General features: G+C 50.1%; 3 protein-coding genes across 4 annotated transcripts in view; 1 reads left to right on the top strand and 2 right to left on the bottom strand.

The window, feature by feature from the left end:
• The window catches only part of Dctn1 (dynactin subunit 1), a 32,716-nt gene extending 26,946 nt beyond the window's left edge, over positions 1–5,770 (bottom strand). The window contains exon 1 of the mRNA XM_050164887.1: positions 5,676–5,770. The gene's annotated coding sequence lies outside the window, so the exon portion shown is untranslated. The remainder of the gene's footprint in view (positions 1–5,675) is intronic.
• A 2,443-nt stretch (positions 5,771–8,213) lies between these two features.
• On the bottom strand, positions 8,214–14,245 carry CUNH2orf81 (chromosome unknown C2orf81 homolog). Of its 2 annotated transcripts, none has more exons than XM_050164889.1 (4): positions 14,109–14,245; positions 10,214–10,435; positions 9,894–10,115; positions 8,214–9,765 (listed from the first exon to the last, which is right to left on the bottom strand). In XM_050164889.1, exons 1-4 carry the CDS (start codon positions 14,124–14,126, stop codon positions 8,398–8,400), a joined length of 1,830 nt encoding a protein of 609 aa, XP_050020846.1. In that variant the 5' UTR covers positions 14,127–14,245; the 3' UTR covers positions 8,214–8,397. The 2 variants fall into 2 exon arrangements, with proteins under 2 accessions (XP_050020846.1, XP_050020847.1); XM_050164890.1 differs by lacking the exon at positions 14,109–14,245 and adding an exon at positions 13,895–14,102.
• Positions 14,203–18,078, top strand: Wdr54 (WD repeat domain 54). The gene is made up of 10 exons (XM_050164896.1): positions 14,203–14,452; positions 14,773–14,995; positions 15,115–15,177; positions 15,549–15,615; positions 15,710–15,763; positions 16,215–16,342; positions 17,139–17,239; positions 17,329–17,491; positions 17,643–17,717; positions 17,799–18,078. The coding sequence occupies exons 2-10, from the start codon at positions 14,774–14,776 to the stop codon at positions 17,928–17,930; spliced, it is 1,005 nt and encodes a 334-aa protein (XP_050020853.1). The 5' UTR covers positions 14,203–14,452; position 14,773; the 3' UTR covers positions 17,931–18,078.
• The last annotated feature ends 4 nt before the right edge of the window (positions 18,079–18,082 follow it).

Raw genomic sequence — 18,082 nt, forward strand, 5'->3', positions numbered from 1 at the left:
TATCTCGAGGCGCTTGCTCTCCACTCTGATCAGCTGCTTTGGGCTTCTTTTACCCTGTCCAAGCAGCTATTCCTGATGGAGCTCACCCTGAGCACCCTAGCCCTCAGCAAACAGCCTTGCTGAGAAGGAAACAGCCTATTAGGTAAGCGTTCCTTTGCATCCATCACTGCCTTTCTCCCCAGATTCATTCCTCCTCCTCCTCCCATTGCTCTCCGCCCTTTCACCTCCTCTCCAGAGGACTTCCATTTCAGATGCACCCTCTACTGCTTCTTAGACATCATCACACAAACTTGCCCTGGCCTCTCCAATCCTAGGAAAAACTATTTCTAGACCTCGCTGTGTCCTCTGCCGGCTGCCACCGCATCTCTTCTTTCTTCTGTTTGCATCCCTCAGTTCCATCACGGCCTGCACCCCCATTCTGCTCCACGGAAGCTGTTCATAGTCACAAATGAAAGAGCCCTGGTGTCCAGAGCTTCTTGACTCCCCAACCTCCAGGCGCACCACCCAGTCAAACTCACCCTGGGTGTCTACACTGAAGCAACTGAACATGGGGACCCCCTCCCTAGAAATGTTCTCCTTCCTCACAGACACACCAATCCCTGTCTCCTTTGTTAACGCCCCCCCTTCTCTAAGTGTGGCTGGAAGAGTTCATCCCCACCCCACTTCACCAACCACACTCTTCTGAAATGCAGAGCCCACACCTGGACCTGACGGCCAGGCAGCACAGACCACTCAAGTTCAGTATGCCCCAAACAAATCTGCATCTTCCCCCAGAGACTCCTATTTCATCTTTCCTCTTTGATACTGGCACCACAGTCCACCCAAGTGAGACAGGTGAGTCACCTTCAACAGCCCCCTCTCCTCAGAAGCAATTAGTCAGTCAGGTTAATTCTGCTGCTACTGTAGCTTCTCAAATTCATCCACTCCTTTCCATCCTCCTTGGCCTAATTTCAGCTCAGCCATAAAACGTTTGTTATCGCAAGGGTTTCCCCTTTACGTCCATCTTATGAGTTTCCCAACAGCCTAAACCCATATTCTCCTCCTTCAGTCTCTCCATCGTCAGCCTCCCCAAATACACCCATGCCACCCCTTGTCTAAAACCTCCCAACAGGGCCAGTGCGATGGCTCAGCAGGTAAACTGCTACCAAATCTGATGACCCAAGTGTGATTCCCAGGACCCACAATAGAACGAACCAATGCCTACAAGTGCATATGCGTGCGGGGACACACACACACACACACACACACACACACACACAAATGTTTTTATGAACTTTGCTGTGAACAGCAATAACCTCCCCTTTGGTCCAAAGTTCTCACACTCTGGCCACGTGGATCTACTTTCTCCTATACCTACACATCTGCATCCCCAGGTCTGCACTTCGCAGTCACCTCTTTTCTGAAATTCACCACTTCTCCTTGTGTAGTCTGCTGTTTCCTCTCTGCCCTTATAGAGACAGACACTTGGACAAAGTGTTGTTAAGTGCTACCCTTTACTGAAAATATTGCCTATTATCTCAGCACACACTGCTTTGCCCAGAGAAACACAATATTCAAAAGTTACTGTCCTAGCCAGGCTCTAGGCATACGAGCATGGCCAGATTTCAGAGAATGCCCACCCTTACAGTCCACACGAGTAGGCCTGGAGAGTTACCTCAGTGGTTAAGGGGGCTTTCGGTGCAACCACAAAGCCCAAGTTCAGACGCTAGCACCCACCAACAAGCTCCAGCACTGTGAGAGGAGAAGAAAGGAATATTGCTGGGGTTTGCTGGCTGCTTCTAAAGGAATATGGCATCCCAGCACTTGGAGTGCTGAGAAAAGCATATCTCTATGAGTTTGAGGCCAGCCTGGCCTATATATTGAGATTCAGGCTAGCCAAGGCCTCACAACGAGACTCCATCTCAAACAAGCAAGACAGAAGAGCAGGTCAGAGTGTTAGAGGATGCCACAGGGGCGTACACCCTAGCCCATATATCACACCACACACACACACACAGACACACACACACAGACCACCACAGTGGGGAAGTACACGTTCATACATACAAACACACACAGCAATACATGAAGCTCTTTCTGATAGGAGCCTAAGCCCGGGTCCTATGGAACTTGGTACTAGCACACAATCTCAAATTAAAGGAACTAGACTATAGACAGGCTGTATGTAAAATGAAGACCTTCTGAGAAAGGCTCGAAAGGCTCCGAGGGCACCAAAGCCCCACTCTCTGCTGCCATGAGGCCCCTGAAATAAGAAGGGGCAGGGAAAGATCAGGAAGCACATGAACTTGACCTGTCAGCCAACCTCAACTAGTACCCCCGAACGTCAGAAAGAAAACATCAATAAGCCTAAGCCAGAATCTCCAAAATGGGAAGGACCCTAAGACAGATTCGCATCAGGCTCTCTTACCTTGTCCTGGTTCATGGACATACACTCTGGGTAGCAAACATCATAGGACTGACAGTCAGACCACCAGCTTCCAGAGCAAACTGCAGCCATGGGTGACAGGGGACACTGAGATCCCAGTTTCCATCTCCCTTGATATGCAACAGATGTCTGAAGTCCCCTCCATAACTAGCTCACTTCCAAAGCAGGTCACATCAACTACAGTCCTAGCCTCCACCTCCTAGTAGCCACTACCGCCAGCGGAGCTACCCCAAAGGGACAGCAGTCGATGGCATTCTCCCAGCCTCGTTGACTCTTCCATTTCTGTGTCCTCTGTGCCCTCATATCCAGCCAGGCTTAACTGAGTGCCTGCACCCTCCCTTTCTCCTCCATTACCACTGTCCGCACTCTACTCTGCCGCTTGATAGCTTTGAAGATTAAAGCAAACCACTTCTCCTTTTTGGTGCTTCATCTGCTGCTCTGCCATCAAATTACATCAAATGAGATCATGCCCATAAAGTTTTGTAATCTACAGTTAAACATAAAAGCAAGGCATCACTGTCATTACTATGCAAAACCTCTGCCTCTCTCCTCCCCCACTTCCCACCACTCTTTGCCCCACAGGGAGATGAATACATTCTCCAACACTGCTTTGCTTACACTCCTCTGCCTTCCTTCCATGCCATCTCCTTCCTGCTGTCATCTAACAATCCCGGCTCTGGTGTGCACAGTCTCGTCTCTGCACCCTATAGCTGCTTCCAGGACTTTCTGCAGTCTTGCACACCACACCCATCCTTCAAAGTCCAGCTAAAGTCCATTATGTACACAGCAAGGACAAACTTAAGAACGAGTTTTCTTAAATGTGGTGAAAGATTCACCAATTCAGTTTGAAGAAAAAAAGCTGGACTATCTGTCATCAGATGCTCTAAGAACAGATTCCCTTTCCACTAGGACTTAGGCAGGGTCTCACTCTGTCGCTGAGGCTGGCTTGGAACTCACTATAAAGCCCATACTGTCCAGACTCAAAGCAATCTTCCTGTATTGTTCTCCAGGGGTCTGGAATTACAAACATGTATCATATGCATGACTTAAGAGCTAACTTTCTATTTTATTTTTAAGTACCTGGGGCTACCCCGGAGCTCAATATGTAGAATAAGCTGGCCTCAAACTCCCAGAAATCTGCCTCTTCTGCCCCCCCCCCCCAGTGTAGGATTCGAGGTATATGCCACCACATTTGGCAAAACTTTTTTTTTTTTTTTTTGACACAGGGTCTCTCTATGTAGCCCCAGCTGTCCTGGACTCAATACATAGACCAGGCTGGCCTCCAACTCACAAAAATCCTCTTACTTCTGCCTCCCAAGTGTTGGATCAAAGTTGAACAGAACAAACAAGGCGGTACACACCTTTAATCCCAGGATCTGGGAGGCAGAGTTTTACAAAGAGAGCACCAGGACAGCCAGAACTACACAGATAAACCCTGTCCCGAAAAACAAAAACAACAACAAAAAAGTTGAGTACTACCACACCTGGTAAGAGTCAACTTTCTAAAAATAAGTTGCTTTTCTTTGCTTTCATTCTAAGAGAGAGCTTGGACAAGAAGGACGGATGTGGGAGGGGTTCACTTCATCAACCTCAACAACATCTTTAGTGTGTTATCCCTAAACGATGAGACGTTTTATGTCTGGAATCCTAGCAACTGGGAAGAGCAGGTTGAAGCAGTTGCTCAAGGTCAGCCTTGGCTACACAGGGAGTTTGAGGCCAGCCTGTACTACAAGACCATATTCAAAGGGGGGGGGGGAATGAAAGGGAGAGGTAGACTTTATATCTAGTTATTTCCCAGCTGTTAGAAATGTTCTGACCAAATTGCAAAATCTGCCAAACTGACAAGGGTGTCATATATGAAAGTCAACGGCAAAAAAGTAACTGGGTTAGAACCCCAGTATTGAGACGAGAGGAGACTGAGAGTTCTCCTAGTCCTGACTCCTGATTCAAGCTTTGGACAAAGTGACTGACCCCTGGCAGCAGACAGTTCTACATAGCAGTCAGCTAAAATGTGTTGGTCAATTCAGTGATCTGCTACTAAGAATCTGGTCCCAGACCATCACCTGGGAACCTATTACAGCCGCAGACTGGATTAGATTTGTGTTCTCACCAGACCCTAAACTAAACACATACTCCCATTAAAGAAAACCCCCCTGGCACCACTGCCCCTCTACAACGATGGGCTCTATTTCTGGAACTTCATTTCCCAAACTGCACCAGATGTCAAGCAGAGGCACAACCAAAACAAAACAAACACGCAAGCAAGCAAGCAAGCAACCCAATATCTCCCAGTCTATTTGGGGAAATTCTCCACATATCCTCTAGTTGGAGACCCTTGATAAATACCACGAGCATAAAAAAAAGTTCTGAGTCTGTAGTTCAGAAAACTTGAACCATAAACTCTCAAACATATATGACTGCAAACGCCTTTACAAAATAAAAATTATGGCGGTTGAAGAGATGGCTCAGCACTTAAGAGCACCTACTGCTCTTACAGAGGACCTGAGTTCAGTTACCAGGATCTACAACCAGCCCTAAGTCCAGCAGCTGGGGTCTGACATCTCTGGCCTCTGTGGGGACCCACACCCATATACTTTTCTTTTTTTTTTTCTTTAAGTTATCCTTATCTCTTTAAATGCAGTACGGTTCAGACGTTGGCACCACAGCAGGCTAAGAATGTATTACACCTCTAGACTCTCGGGACCTTAAGTATACTAAGGTACTAAGCGGCCAAGAGGCGCTTGGGGCTCTCCACACTACTACAAATAAGGGTTCGGTTCTAAAGATGTGCCTCCTTCAAAACAGCAGCTTCGCCTCTGTGTCCTTTAGTCGTTGTCCAGCCCACGGTGAAAAGGGATGTAAGAACAAGACGACTTCGCAAGGATCATCTTGCCATCCTAGTCGGGACCCCAGGACAGGGAGTAGTCACACACCAAACGCATTTCCAGACCTCTACACGTTTACACCCTCTAGGGATTACTTTTTGTCTTTGTTTAACACAAATTCCCAACCACGTGTCCACACGACACCTGGGCTCGGTCCGGGTCAGGGCAAGGAAGGGCCCCTTGCAGAGCTGGAGGCTAGTGGGCAAGCCTGGGAGAAGCGCTCACCGGGGCCCCAGGCCCGCGGCCGGCCTTCAAGATGCCACCCACCCTCCGATCCCACCTGGCCCGAGCCCCGGGCCCCTGCCAGCTCCGCGCGAGTTTAGGGGCAGCTCAGCAGACAGTCGGTGGGGTCGCCACCCGCGTACCTGCTGTCAGGGCTCCGCGCCCGACTCGGCCCCGCCGCCGCCCGCCGCCCGGGACTTGCTGCCCCGCCCCGCCCCGCCCCGCCCCACGGGCTGCCCCGCGCGCAGCCCGACCCCGCAGAGATCCCCGAAGCCCTCGTCCCAGGAAATTCTAGAGTTCTGGGTACAGTCTCCTCATCCCTGCAGTCCCGCCCTGGCTGACAAGGTCACGCCGAGCGCGGCAGAGAAGACTAGACGTCGGTAAGGCACTGAGCTGGACACCTGCAGCAGGGTGCAAACAAGCGCACGCGCACTGCGCCTGGGAAGTCGATTAGGACCACGGTGGAGAGGCGCAGCGAGGTGAGCGCCCTCTGCTGGCGGAGGACCCTGGGGACGTATTAGGAGTTTTTTTGTTTTGGCCTCTTTAAAGTGCCAGTATATGGACTTGAGGGAGGGAGAGATAAGCTAAAATGTCCACGCCTTTTCTAGTCCCTCTTCAGCTGTTCTTCAGCCCCCCAGAGCTGAACTGGCTAGGGCCAAGAGGTCAGCAGCATTGAGGGGCATCTCTTCAATGAAGGTGTTGTAGGAAGTCTCAAAATCTCAGACTCATTTTCCCTCGGTATCTCTTTGCTAGCTTCTGAGTATTAGTTGGCTTGTTAAAACTAACGATAACCCAGTACTAGAAAGGGGATGGAGCTAGGATTTCACAGATGGGTTCCAATTCTACTTTCACTAGTTGCCTGAAATCCTGGGCTGGTTACTCAACCTCTCATTGACATTTCCTTACTTGGAAAGTCTCAGTGGCAGGATCTAGAAAGTGTTCCTTTCCACTCCCACTTCATCCTCTCAATGTTTCCAATTATTCTGAACATCAATGCATTCCTACCATTCAAAAACCAAACTAGAGCCTGTGAAATGGCTCAGCAGATAAAGGAACTTGCAACAGGCCCCTGACAAGGTGAGTTTGATTCCTAGAACCCGCACGAAAGTAGACGAGAGAATTGAGCACACATACACACGCACACCACAAACACACACATGCATGCGTGCACGCACACACACAATTATACACATACCATACACACACTGCTAAATAAAACACAATAATCAAACTAATACTTTAAAGTATTCACTGAGTCAGGCACAGTGGCACATACCTTTAATCCCTGCACTCTGAAGGCAAGGGCAGGCGATTCTCTATGAGTTCAAGGCCAGTATGTTGTTTTAGCAAGTTCCAGGCCAGCCAGGATTACACAGTAAGGCCCCGTCTCAATAAAAAATAAGACAACAACAAAAACCTCAGGAGACAGAATCTCTGAATTTGGGGCAGCCTGATCTATAGAGTGAGTTTCAGGACAGCCAGGGATACACAGAGAGACCCTGTCTTGAAAAACCAAAAAAAGAGACCCTGTCCCACCAACCCTCAAAAAGTATGCACCAAGAATCCTCCCTTTAATCCTTATTTCCTAGTTATACAAGCCCACGTCTGCAATCCCAGCACTTGAGAGGTTGAGGGACTAGGCTACAAGAGACCCTGTCCTGAAAAACAGAGAGAGGTCCTCATTTGTGCCTATACATAAGTTACTAACTGGATTCCTCTAATTACTTTGTGTCTAGCCGTGTGTATGTTTGTGTGTGTGCATGTGTGTAGGTGCACCTGGAGGTCAGAGATCACCTAGGTGTCACCCTCAATCACTCTCTACCTTTTTTTTTTTTTTTTTTTGAGACAAGGTCTCTCACTGAACTGGAGCTCATCAATTCCGGCTGGACTGGCTGACCAGCAAGCAAGCCTTAGGGATCCTCCCATCTACTCTCCCAGTGCAGGGACTATAGGCTGGGACCAGTACTGAGGTCCTCAGTGCATGGCTTTGCTGGGCACAGCAGGTGTTTTACTGACTGAGCCATCTTCCAGGCCCTGTTTCTAGTCTTCTGCTGTTGCATGTTGTGCCACCATAGGGTACTAGGACATTTCACATGAGCAGATTTATGTGTATGTTGTAATTGTTTAAGATTTATTGGAGGGGCTGGAGAGATGGCTCAGTGGTTAAGAGCATTGCCTGCTCTTCCAAAGGTCCTGAGTTCAATTCCTAGCAACCACATGATGGCTCACAACCATCTAAAAATGAGATCTGATGCCCTCTTCTGGCCTGCAGGCAAACACACAGAATATTGTCTACATAATAAATAAATAAAATATTTTTAAAAAGATTTATTGGATATGTACGAGTGCTTTACCTGTAAATCTATATGATACAATGTTTTCCTGGCATATGCAAAGTTCTAGGTTCAATTCCCAGAGCACAGGAACAAAAACAAATAGAAAAGAATGGATTTTTCAATCCAGGATGAACTGACTAAGCTCCAGGAGTCAGAAAAGCAGGGTGAATTCACTCATGTACAGAATCACTCCAGGTTTATAATCAGTTATGCCCGTCTTCCCCTACTGAAAAGGCAAAGTTCTCCCTAGGAGCCAGATTCCCCCCACCCCACCCCCACCCCCACCCTTACAGTCCTCAAATCTTCTCCTTTAAGGTGTGTTTGAGGAGACAGCGGTGTGTTTAGAATGATTCCGCTAGGGAATAGCCCTGATCCTTAAGGCATGCCTCTGCGGGCTAATGACAACTGTGCCCCCTGGAGTCTAGTAAGAGACTACACAGCCTTGGAAGAAATGGCACCATCTCGTCGGTCAGTTCCTGCGGCCAACGCATTTTTATTTTGGGCAAGGTTCAATTCCCAATGTGGAGGCTCAGGACCCAGAGTGGGGTACAGGTTTGGTTGGGAGCAGCCAGGCTTTGGGGGTTTCCTTCTTTACTAGCTGTGTCTTAATCACCTGCGGCTTGGACACACCTGTCTGGATGGGTTGCTGCTCAGTTGCATGGGAGGTGCCTCCTTCAGCCTCCTCCTGGATGGCAGCAGGGCTGAGCAGCTCCTGGGTGCCCCGGTTCCACATACTCACACCAGGGACCAGCTTCATGTTTTCTGAAAGAACCATGGGCTTCCACAGAACCTGGGACGTGGCCTCGAGGACCTGGGGCGCCGCTAGGGGCCATCCAGAGTCCTCCGCGGTGTCCTCTTCAACAGGTTCCTGGCCCTGTGGAGGGACGCGAGTCCGACCCGCCCACAGCTCGCCCAGCTGCTCTGCCTCCCGCTCCCAGCCACTCGGCCACTTAGCTCGAGGCCATAGTTTGGGACTAGGACTGCGGGAGACTTCGGGAGGGTTTGAGTTTCTAGCGAGGAACCGGAACCCGGGGCTGAGGAATGGCAACTTTGACCCGAAGGTTGGTGAGGATTGGGCCAAGTTTAAAGTGGGATCCGGGCCCACAGCACGGAATGGAGCAGAATACCGGAGAGGAAACTTTAAGGTAGAGAATGGGAGTTTGGGGTGCGCGCGCGAGGCGAGGGCTTGGGACCCGCTTGCTGAGGTTCGGACCCCAGCTTGGCTCTTTTCACCCCGCAGGCGCCTGCGATATATTTCCAAAGGGCGAGCTTCGGTGTCGGGGTTTAGGACCTCGGCCACAGGGCGCACCCAGTGGCGGGGCAACCGCGCGGGATCCAGGCGCACTATGGGCGTCTTGCGGCTATGCCGCGTATCCAAGCTTTCAGACTGTGGCGACCCGGAGGGCTTTTCTAGGGTGAGGAGAGGCATAGACCCTTCCAAGGAGGTGCGTGTCGTGCCCTTGCTCTCGGGTTTCAGCCGGTCCCCTGCCGCGTCTGGCTGAGACACGCAGCGGTAAAGATCTTCGAGGGACAGGTGGGAGCTGAGGGACGAATCCTTCTCCTCAGAGGCCTGGAGGTTGACTGCTTGGGGCAGATCCAGGGAAGGATGGGGACTGTGGACTCGCACCTCTTCCAGCGAAGGTCGTAACGACTCCTTCGAAGGCACGGCCAAGATGTGGCTAGGCCGTAAAGACGCGTTTGAAGACGTGGCTAGGATGTGGCTCTGCTCCTGGTCATTGGGGTCTTCCAAGATATCCCCGGGCTCAATTTCCTGAAACACCTCCAAGGTGGGCGTGGGTCTTGGCTCGGCAGAAGGTCCTGAAGATGCTGTTGGCTCCTGGGAGTCTCTGTCCAACCACGGTGAACCTAAAAGGAACTGGTCCGGGTTCCCAGGTTCCTGGGGAAACACATAAGGGTAATGAGATGTAGGAAGAGTGGGGAAGGACCTCACTTCATGGTCCTGAGCGGCTCCGGAGGAGGCTTCTGTCGAAAAGAGGCCGAAAAGAGGCCGGGGCTTGGGCTTACTTCGCCTTGGAAGTGCTCCTCTACACCAACGGGTGCCGGTGCGTGCAGTACAGGCACGGAGCCCTGGGCCCAAGCATCCGTGATGCATGCCAGCGGTTCCTCGTCCTCGCCCCACGTGGGGTCCTCGGCCACTGCAGACTCTCCCTCATCCCGGGCCAGGAAGCGCCACTCAGTGATCTGCAGCATGGCTTCTCTGGCCTGACTAATGGTGAATGGGACGCACTGTGGAAGTGAGGGAGTGTCTCAGCTTCTTCAGCAGGGGCGGGAGTGATTTAAAAAAAAAAAAAAAAAGGGTCTGGAAGACCCAAATCTAGGCCCACCTGCTGGGTCAGGTAGACTTTGAAGGCACACTCCATAACTCGAGTCAGAAGATCGGCCAAGATGTCACCCACTACTTCCTCGCCCTCCTCCAGGGACATAAACGCAATCCATTCTGCCTCATTGAGCCGCCCAGGCACGATGTCCACCTGTGGCACCGGCTGGGTGGGCGGCCGGGCTTTTTCAGCCTTGGATCGGGTCACCCCACGGTCTCGCGCCTGCCTCTGTGGGGAAACGGAACAGGAAACCGAAGGGATGGAACTGATGGACTAAGTGCTAGAAAGACGCTTTCTCGAGATGTTTACTGAGTAAGAAAAGGGACTAGGACAAGGCACCTAGAGTCTGCGAGGCTGTGGGGGGACACTGAAGGTATGCAACTCGGTTTAATAACGTAGCAGCCCAGGAAGCAAGGAAACTGACACTTGACAGGAGTTAACTCTCACCTTTTGGGATGCAGACTGAACCCCAGACCTAACCATGCTCAATTTACAGCTCTAGATATTTGCTTTACCACAGTATCCACGTTCTTGAGAGTTCAAAGAACTTGAATCTGTGAGTCAATGAGGTCACTAGTACCTAGTCTCCTCTGCTTTTATTTTGCTTTCAACAAGTATTGTTATGTAGCCCTAGCTGGCCCTGGAACTTGCTATGTAGGCTAGGCACACCTCAGAGTTGCAGCAATGCTCCTGCTTCTGGTTTGTTTGAAACAGTCTCTTTAAACAGTCCTGGAAGCCTCCTTGTAGAGAAAGACTGGCCTCAAACTCAGATCAACCTGCTTCTGCCTCCCAGTGCTGGGATCAAATACCTGTGCTGCTACCCCCCCCCCCTCTTTTTACTTTTTATTTTGAGGTCTTACTAAGATGCCAAGGCAGGTCTTGAACTCACTCTGTAGTACAAGCAGGCCTTGAAATTAATTTGTGGTCCTCTTTTTCTTTGCAATTGAAAATTGATACAATACATTCTGATCACAGTTTCCCTTTTCCCGTCTTCCAGTTCCTCCCCATGGCCACTCTCATCAACTCTAGGCCTTCTTCCTCTTTTTCTCTTTACAACACAGGCAAATTAAAAAGGCAAACAAATCTAATATAAAACAGTGAAAAAGCACAAACACACCAAAACAAAAACCATAGAAACACAAAATCAGAACCCGTAATATACAAACAAAAGACCAAAAAGATTTTTTAAAAAAGTTCAAATGAAACAACCTACAAAAGCACCACTGAGATCGTGTCTGTTGGATATCTACTTCTGGGGCACGGGATGTGAGACTCCATTGGGTAACACTGATTTTTGCTTTGTAAGTGGTTTCCGGTTGTAAAGAGCTGCTTGGATGGGGATGGGAGCTTGTGTTCACTTACCCCTCACAGCACTTGGGGCCCCCCTCTGGCTCACACTTGTGCAGGCCCTGCTCATGCTACCACAATCTTCTTGAGTTTATATGTTTATCAGTTTTGTTGAGCTTGGAAGATCCTGTTTCCTTAAAGTTATCCCATCCCCTCTGACTTGTGGTCCTTTTGCCTCCCAAATAGAGTTGCTAGGATTACAGGCCTACACTACAAGGCCATCTTTAACCATTATTTTTATTCCCACTTATGTATTTTGCCTAAGATCACACCTGGGAAATAGTGTACTTAGAATTCATACACAGATTTGTCTAATTTCAAAACCTGACTCTTGCTTCCCAAATCAAGATATTTGCAAAAATATGGAAAAGAAACACATGCCCAGATACATTTTTAAAACTTTTGAAAACAAAGAGAAATAAAGAAAATGAGGCTTGGTGAGATGACTCATTTGGGTAAAGGTGCTTGTCGCCACATGTAATGAGCAAAGTCTGGTTCTCAGGACCACAAACAGAGAAGCAACTCCACAAGTCGTCCTCCAGCCTCCATCTATGCACCACAGCACACATCCCTCTCTCACACACAGATAAATGTAACAAAAACATTTTTAAAACTCATTAAAGAACCCTGTGATGGATTGCATAAGAACATTCCCCATAAGCTTGATCCCTGGTTGATGCAACTGTTTGGGAAGAATTAGGAGGTGTGGCCTTGTTGGAAGTGAATAAGGAGGGGCCAATTTTGAGGTTTCAAAAGCCCTTCATTTGCAGTTAGCTCTATTTGCCTTGTAGTTGTTGGCTCAAGATGTGAGCTCTCAACGCTCCTCCAGAACCATGTCTGTCTGCCTGCCACCATGGTCCCCACTATGATGGTCATGAATTCTGACCCTCTGCAACTAAGTCCCAAAGAAAACTCTTATACATTGCTTTGGTCATGGTTTGTTTTTGTTTTTGTTTCTTTTTTTGTTTTGTTTTTTTTTTTGTTTTGTTTTGTTTTTGTTTTTGTTTGACAGCAATGGACAAGTAACTAAGGCAAGCCCAAAGGTAAACTAGGGACATAATATTTGATGTAGATGAGTAATAACAATTTGTAAAAATGGCCAAAGCCAGTTGTGGTGGCTTATACCAGTAAACCCAGCCTTTGGGAGCCCGAAGCAGGACAGCTGCCATGTGTTCAAGGCTGGGCTGGACTACAGGAAGACAATGAAGAAAGAATGTTCCTTCCAAAACTCACCTCCATCACAATTATCTTCAATATAATGCTAAACTTCACAGTGGAGAGAAACCTCATTTTGAAACTATGTGGAAAAGCTTTTGTATGGTCAAGTTCTTTACAAACACATGAATAAATTCATACTGACATAAAAAAAACTCACCTCCAAATATAAACCCACATCTGCCTACCTCCAACCCTACTGCATCACGGTTTCCATTTCCCAATATCCATCCTCCCAGGCAAACTGGAGTCTCCTATTCCCTACTCTCTCTCCCACTCCCTAGCCTTAGAGTCCCAGAGACCATCTGCCTAGTGCTGGGATTAGAGCCGGGCTTCCTTGTGTTCAGCCTAAATCTTTAAAGCCCAAACAAAGAACCAATTCTTTAGGAGTCTCCTCCCAGCCTTGCATCTCACAGAGATGGGAAGTGCACCTGACAAAAGAGGACAGTGATTTTTTTTTTTTACTCTTTCATTTCCCCAAGGTTCTTCCTATCTGTTTTATTTTTTAAATGCCTTGACTTTGGGAGTGGGAGAGATGGTTCAGCAGTTAAGAGCTGCTCTTCCAGAGAACCTGGATTTAGTTCCTAGCATCCATATGATGGCTCAAAACGGTAGCTCCAGTTCCCTTTCCTGGTCTCTGCAGGCATCAGGCACGAACATACTACATACACACACCAAACACCCATACACATAAGATAATTTTTTCTTAACTTCAACAATTTGGCTTTTGTCAGTGGGATGGGAGGGTGTGGGTATGGGAAGAGGCTATGAGTTCAAGGGTAATTTGATCTACATAGTGAGGTTTAGGCCATCCAGGGCTACACAGTGAGACCTTGTCTCAAAATAAAAGGCCAGCTATAATAGCACATGCTTTTAATCACAGCACTCTGGAGGCAGAAGCAGGCAGATCTCTGAGTTGAAGGCCAGCCTAGTCTACATAATCACATTCTGTCTCAAATAATAATAATAATAATGATAATACAATAAATTATAATAATAATGATACAATAAATTAACTTTTAAGGTCAGCCTCTGAATTATTTAATCAATTTCATGGTCCTGAAAGTGTCAAGATAGAGATTCAACCATCAAGCCCTCTCAAGTGCCTGATTCTGTTTTACCCACCAAAACAGGTTCCTTGGCATAAATGAATTACTACTTGCACTAGCAGGTCAGCTGTTTCCAAATTCACTTGCTCTTTGCCTGGTCCAGCCATTGACTCTTTTACGCCGGGAACAGTGGTACTTCATGCCCTTCTTGAACTCAGAGCTAGACCATCGCTCCATACTCCGGCCAACCCCAGTTCTTGTGCACTCCCCCAAGTCGAACTGAAGCTCACCGAGCCTTCGTGTGACATTGTCGCGACAGTCGCTCCAACGCGGTGTTTCAGCTGCCTCCAGGACCCTCCATTGCTTCAGCCTCAGCGGCCGCGGCTCAACGGTCGCCTCGGCAACCAGGCAGCCCTGAGGGTCTCAAGCGCGGTCCACGGTTGCCCCGGCAACTGCGCCACGCGCCGCCCGTTCCAGCCCCAGGCCCCGCCCAGAGGCCGTGCGTCAGTGCGTCGTCTCTATGGTGGCGGCGGATTCGGAGGGACCTGAAGATCGCCCGTCAGGCAAGACAGACTTGGGGGTGAAGGCGGAGGGGGTTGCAGGTGTGACCTCTGACCTTGGCGTGGATTTGCAGGTAACCAAACTGTGGGAGGAAGGGCTGGAGGCCTCCTTCTGCCTTTTTGGCTGGAGCGTTCAGTACTTACAAGGTTCTTCCATCACCGTAATTCCTTTGGGATTCCCTGGTGGCCGCAATACTCAACCCTGGGCTTTCTCCTGCTCCATGGGATTCTCTCGTCCTTGTGATTGTTTCCCATCGCTTTCCTCGTGAAACCCGTCCATCAAGGGTCTCTCTCAGTACCTCACGATTGCATCTCATTGCCCTTCTCCCCTGTCCAAGTACCCTCTGTGGCCTCCTCCTGGTCCACTCGGGTGACTCTAGTATCTCTCCCCCAGGATGTACCTCCGCGAGCGCCCCATCCCACTTCGCGGCTCTGCCGCCGCCCTGTCTAACAACCTCAGTGTGCTGCAGCTTCCAGCCCGTGATCTCACGCATTTTGGAGTGGTTCATGGACCGAGCGCCCAGATTCTCAGCGCTGCCTCTGAGGGTGTGCCCTTGGCCCAGCGCCAGCTCCAAATCAAAGTGGGCGCTGGAGTGAACCCCCCACTTATCACTCAGGTGAGGCCAGGAGTTAAAAGAGGCGTTGCTTAAATCTGCTCTACCTTTGTTCTTTAAACCCTAAGCTCTTGGCGCCTCATGCTCTCTGTCTGCTGTGATGCCTATGCGTGTCTCTCCAGGTCCACTGGTGCGTCCTCCCTTTCAGAGTACTGCTGGTTCTCACCTCACATCGAAGGATACAGGTGAGAAGAGAGTCCCCCTCCCCACTCTCCTCACGCCCACCCTCTCCAGTTCCCTATGAATAAACACTTCCAAGCTTCCCGCGCGTGTAGCCCACCCTTTCTCCCAGTTTCTTCTTCCTGCTTTCCGTTCTCTCCGCTCTTCAAGTGCCACTTCAGCCATCTGCCTCCCTCAGTAACTCTGTGACCCTCGGGACATGTAGCCCGCGTGCCCTCCTCTGAAAACTAGGGATAAGAATGGTGCCTGCCTCCCAGGACAAGTTGGAGGGTTCCCTGGACTCAAGCTGATATGGCTGTGTGAAGTCAGTGCGGGAGGGCCCAGAGCTCAGCAAGGGTCAGCTGGATCATCCTGCCGTCCTTTCTCCTTCTTACAGATGTACGAGGCTGATGGCTCCGTCATGGTCTATTGGCATGCCTTGGATTCAGGAGACACGTCTTCAGGTACCTGCAGGACCAAGTGGAGCAGGGGTGGAGGCTGGGAGAATTCACTAGGGCTGGAGGAAGTGCCACTTCTGAGAACTGCTTTTCTATTCAGCACAGGCCATGTTTGCCCGAGGGATCGCTGCCAGCGTTCACTTCATCTGTGTGGGTGAGAGAACTAAGGGCAGGGTGTTAAGGTGGATGAGGTACATTGGTATGGGTTCTCAGCCAGGGGGCTGCTGAGGAGCTGATGAACTTCTGAAGGGTTGGGGGAAGGTGAGGAAGGGTGGGTATCAGAGACTCATAAAAACATTTACAGAGAGCCTTTAATCCCAGCACTGGGGAGGCAGAGGCAGGCGGGTCTCTGTGAGATCGAGGCCAGCCTGGTCTACAAGATCTAGTTCCAGGACAGGAACTAAAAAGCTACGGAGAAACCCTGTCTCGAAAAATAAAAAATAAAATAAAAAAAAACATTTACAGAGGGATAGTGTACGGAAAGTCAGGGCTGTTGGAACAATCAGTTTATTCCTAAGACTTCTTGGGTAGAGGGAGTGTTGGGCGGTGACTGGAGGCCCAGAGGGGTCAGGAAGCCATCAGTAGGACACTGGTTCTGGCTGCAGGAACATGGTCCGGCCGAGTACTGGTGTTTGACATCCCTGCTAAGGGTCCCAACATTGTACTTAACGAGGAGCTGGCGGGGCACCAGACACCAATCACAGACATTGCCACTGAGCATGCCCAGGGACAGGTGAGTACACTTCCTCTAGCTATTCTAGTGACCCATATGGGTCTTAGCTCTGCCACCAAGTAGAAGTGTGGCTTTGGGATCATCCTCACTCTCTTAGATGTAGTAGCCTCCGGTCTGAGGGAAACATGCTTTATGTTAAGAGTTCTAGAAAAATCACTAGCACTCTTCAGTGCGGGCGTGAAGCTGGAAGTTAAAGCTGACCCTTTCCCAGATGCTGCCAACACTGACAGCTGTAGCTTCCTTCTCTGGACTTGAACAAGTGACCCAGCTCCAGGGCTGGCCTTTCCAGAAAGCTGTCTCCCTGGTCCACCCTGCCACCCAGCTTCACTCTGAGTAGGCCCTGTCCTCACAGAAAACTTCCCCTTCGCCCCGCTCGGATTGCAAACCTCTTGAGAGCAGGACGTGGGGCTTATAGTTTGTACCGTTCGTAGCACCTGATCTGTCTGCCGGCATCAGTCAGGAGGCCTAGGGACCAGCTGTGACTGTGGTTGACTCATTATAAAGCCTGCAAAAAGTCAGGAACTGGTGGCTTTAGCATTGTCACCTATCCCAGAGGGACAATTATATACGTCCTCTCCTGCTCTGTGATGGGGGCATGGGAGGGGTGTGAGAAACCTATAAGGACCTACAAGGAGCCTGTGCTTAAGAGACTTGGCAGAGAAGTATCTGATATCTTGAGCTCTTGCCCTTTCCCTGTAGAAGCAAAGAGGCAGGCATGGCTTCCCTTCCCCTCCTGCCCTGGACCCTGGGCCGCACAGACTATAAAGGGAAGAGCTGACCCCGACTTTCTCCTCAGGATGGTGTTGCTGACATGGTGACAGCTGATGACTCAGGTGTTCTCTGTGTCTGGAGGTCAGGAACTGTGTTCACATTACTGACCCGAATACCAGGATTCGGGTAGGAGATGCAGAAGAGGGTTATGGCCTTTTTGAGGGCAGGGGATATGTTGGGGTCTGGAGAAACAAGATTGAACATTGCCCTTGCAGGGTCCCGTGCCCCTCTGTGCAGCTGTGGCAGGGGATTGTAGCCGCGGGGTATGGCGATGGGCAAGTGCGTCTCTATGATGCCACTACTGGAGCGCTCCACGTCCAGATCAGTGCCCATGCCCGGACCGTCTGTGCCCTGGACCTAGCTCCAGAAGTGGGCAAGGTCAGTCTCCTGCACCCCTAAGTACCTTCCTGGTGCTTAGATGCCTAGCACACACAGGCTTGTCTCCGTACTCAGTGTGACTCCATCCCCCAGGTACCTGGACTGGGCATTCTGACTCCCTGCCCATCCCTCTTGGGTTTCTCTCTTTTAGCTACTCTCTGCAGCTGAGGACACCTTTGTGCACATCTGGAAGCTGAGCAGGAACGCAGAGAGCGGCTCCATTGAGGTATGTTTGTAGAGGGTGGGGGTGGGGACCCACGCCAAGGGTGAGCAGCAGGGACCGACCAGTCTTTCCCCCACCCTCCAGGTTGAACACTGCCACGGGGAATGCATTTCTGATACCCAGGTGTGTGGGGCTCGGTTCTGTGACCCATCAGGCAGCTCCTTTGCGGTGACAGGTTACGAGCTTGCTGAGATCCTGAGGTTCAGCAGTGTCTGACAGAGGAGCAACCTTCCCTCCTCCCTTGGTATTTATAAAGTATCCCTCCACCAAGCCCTTGTCTGATCACTCGCTCTCGTGGCCACACTTCTAAACAACAAGCTCCCGGGAGGAGGGAGAGGCAGGCTCAGAGCGCGCAGAAGCCACTGGTC

This window comes from Alexandromys fortis, unplaced genomic scaffold (assembly GCF_014885135.2).
Source record: "Alexandromys fortis isolate MF-2015 unplaced genomic scaffold, M_Fortis_MF-2015_v1.1 scaffold_138, whole genome shotgun sequence".
In the NCBI taxonomy this organism is placed as follows: domain Eukaryota; kingdom Metazoa; phylum Chordata; class Mammalia; order Rodentia; family Cricetidae; genus Alexandromys; species Alexandromys fortis.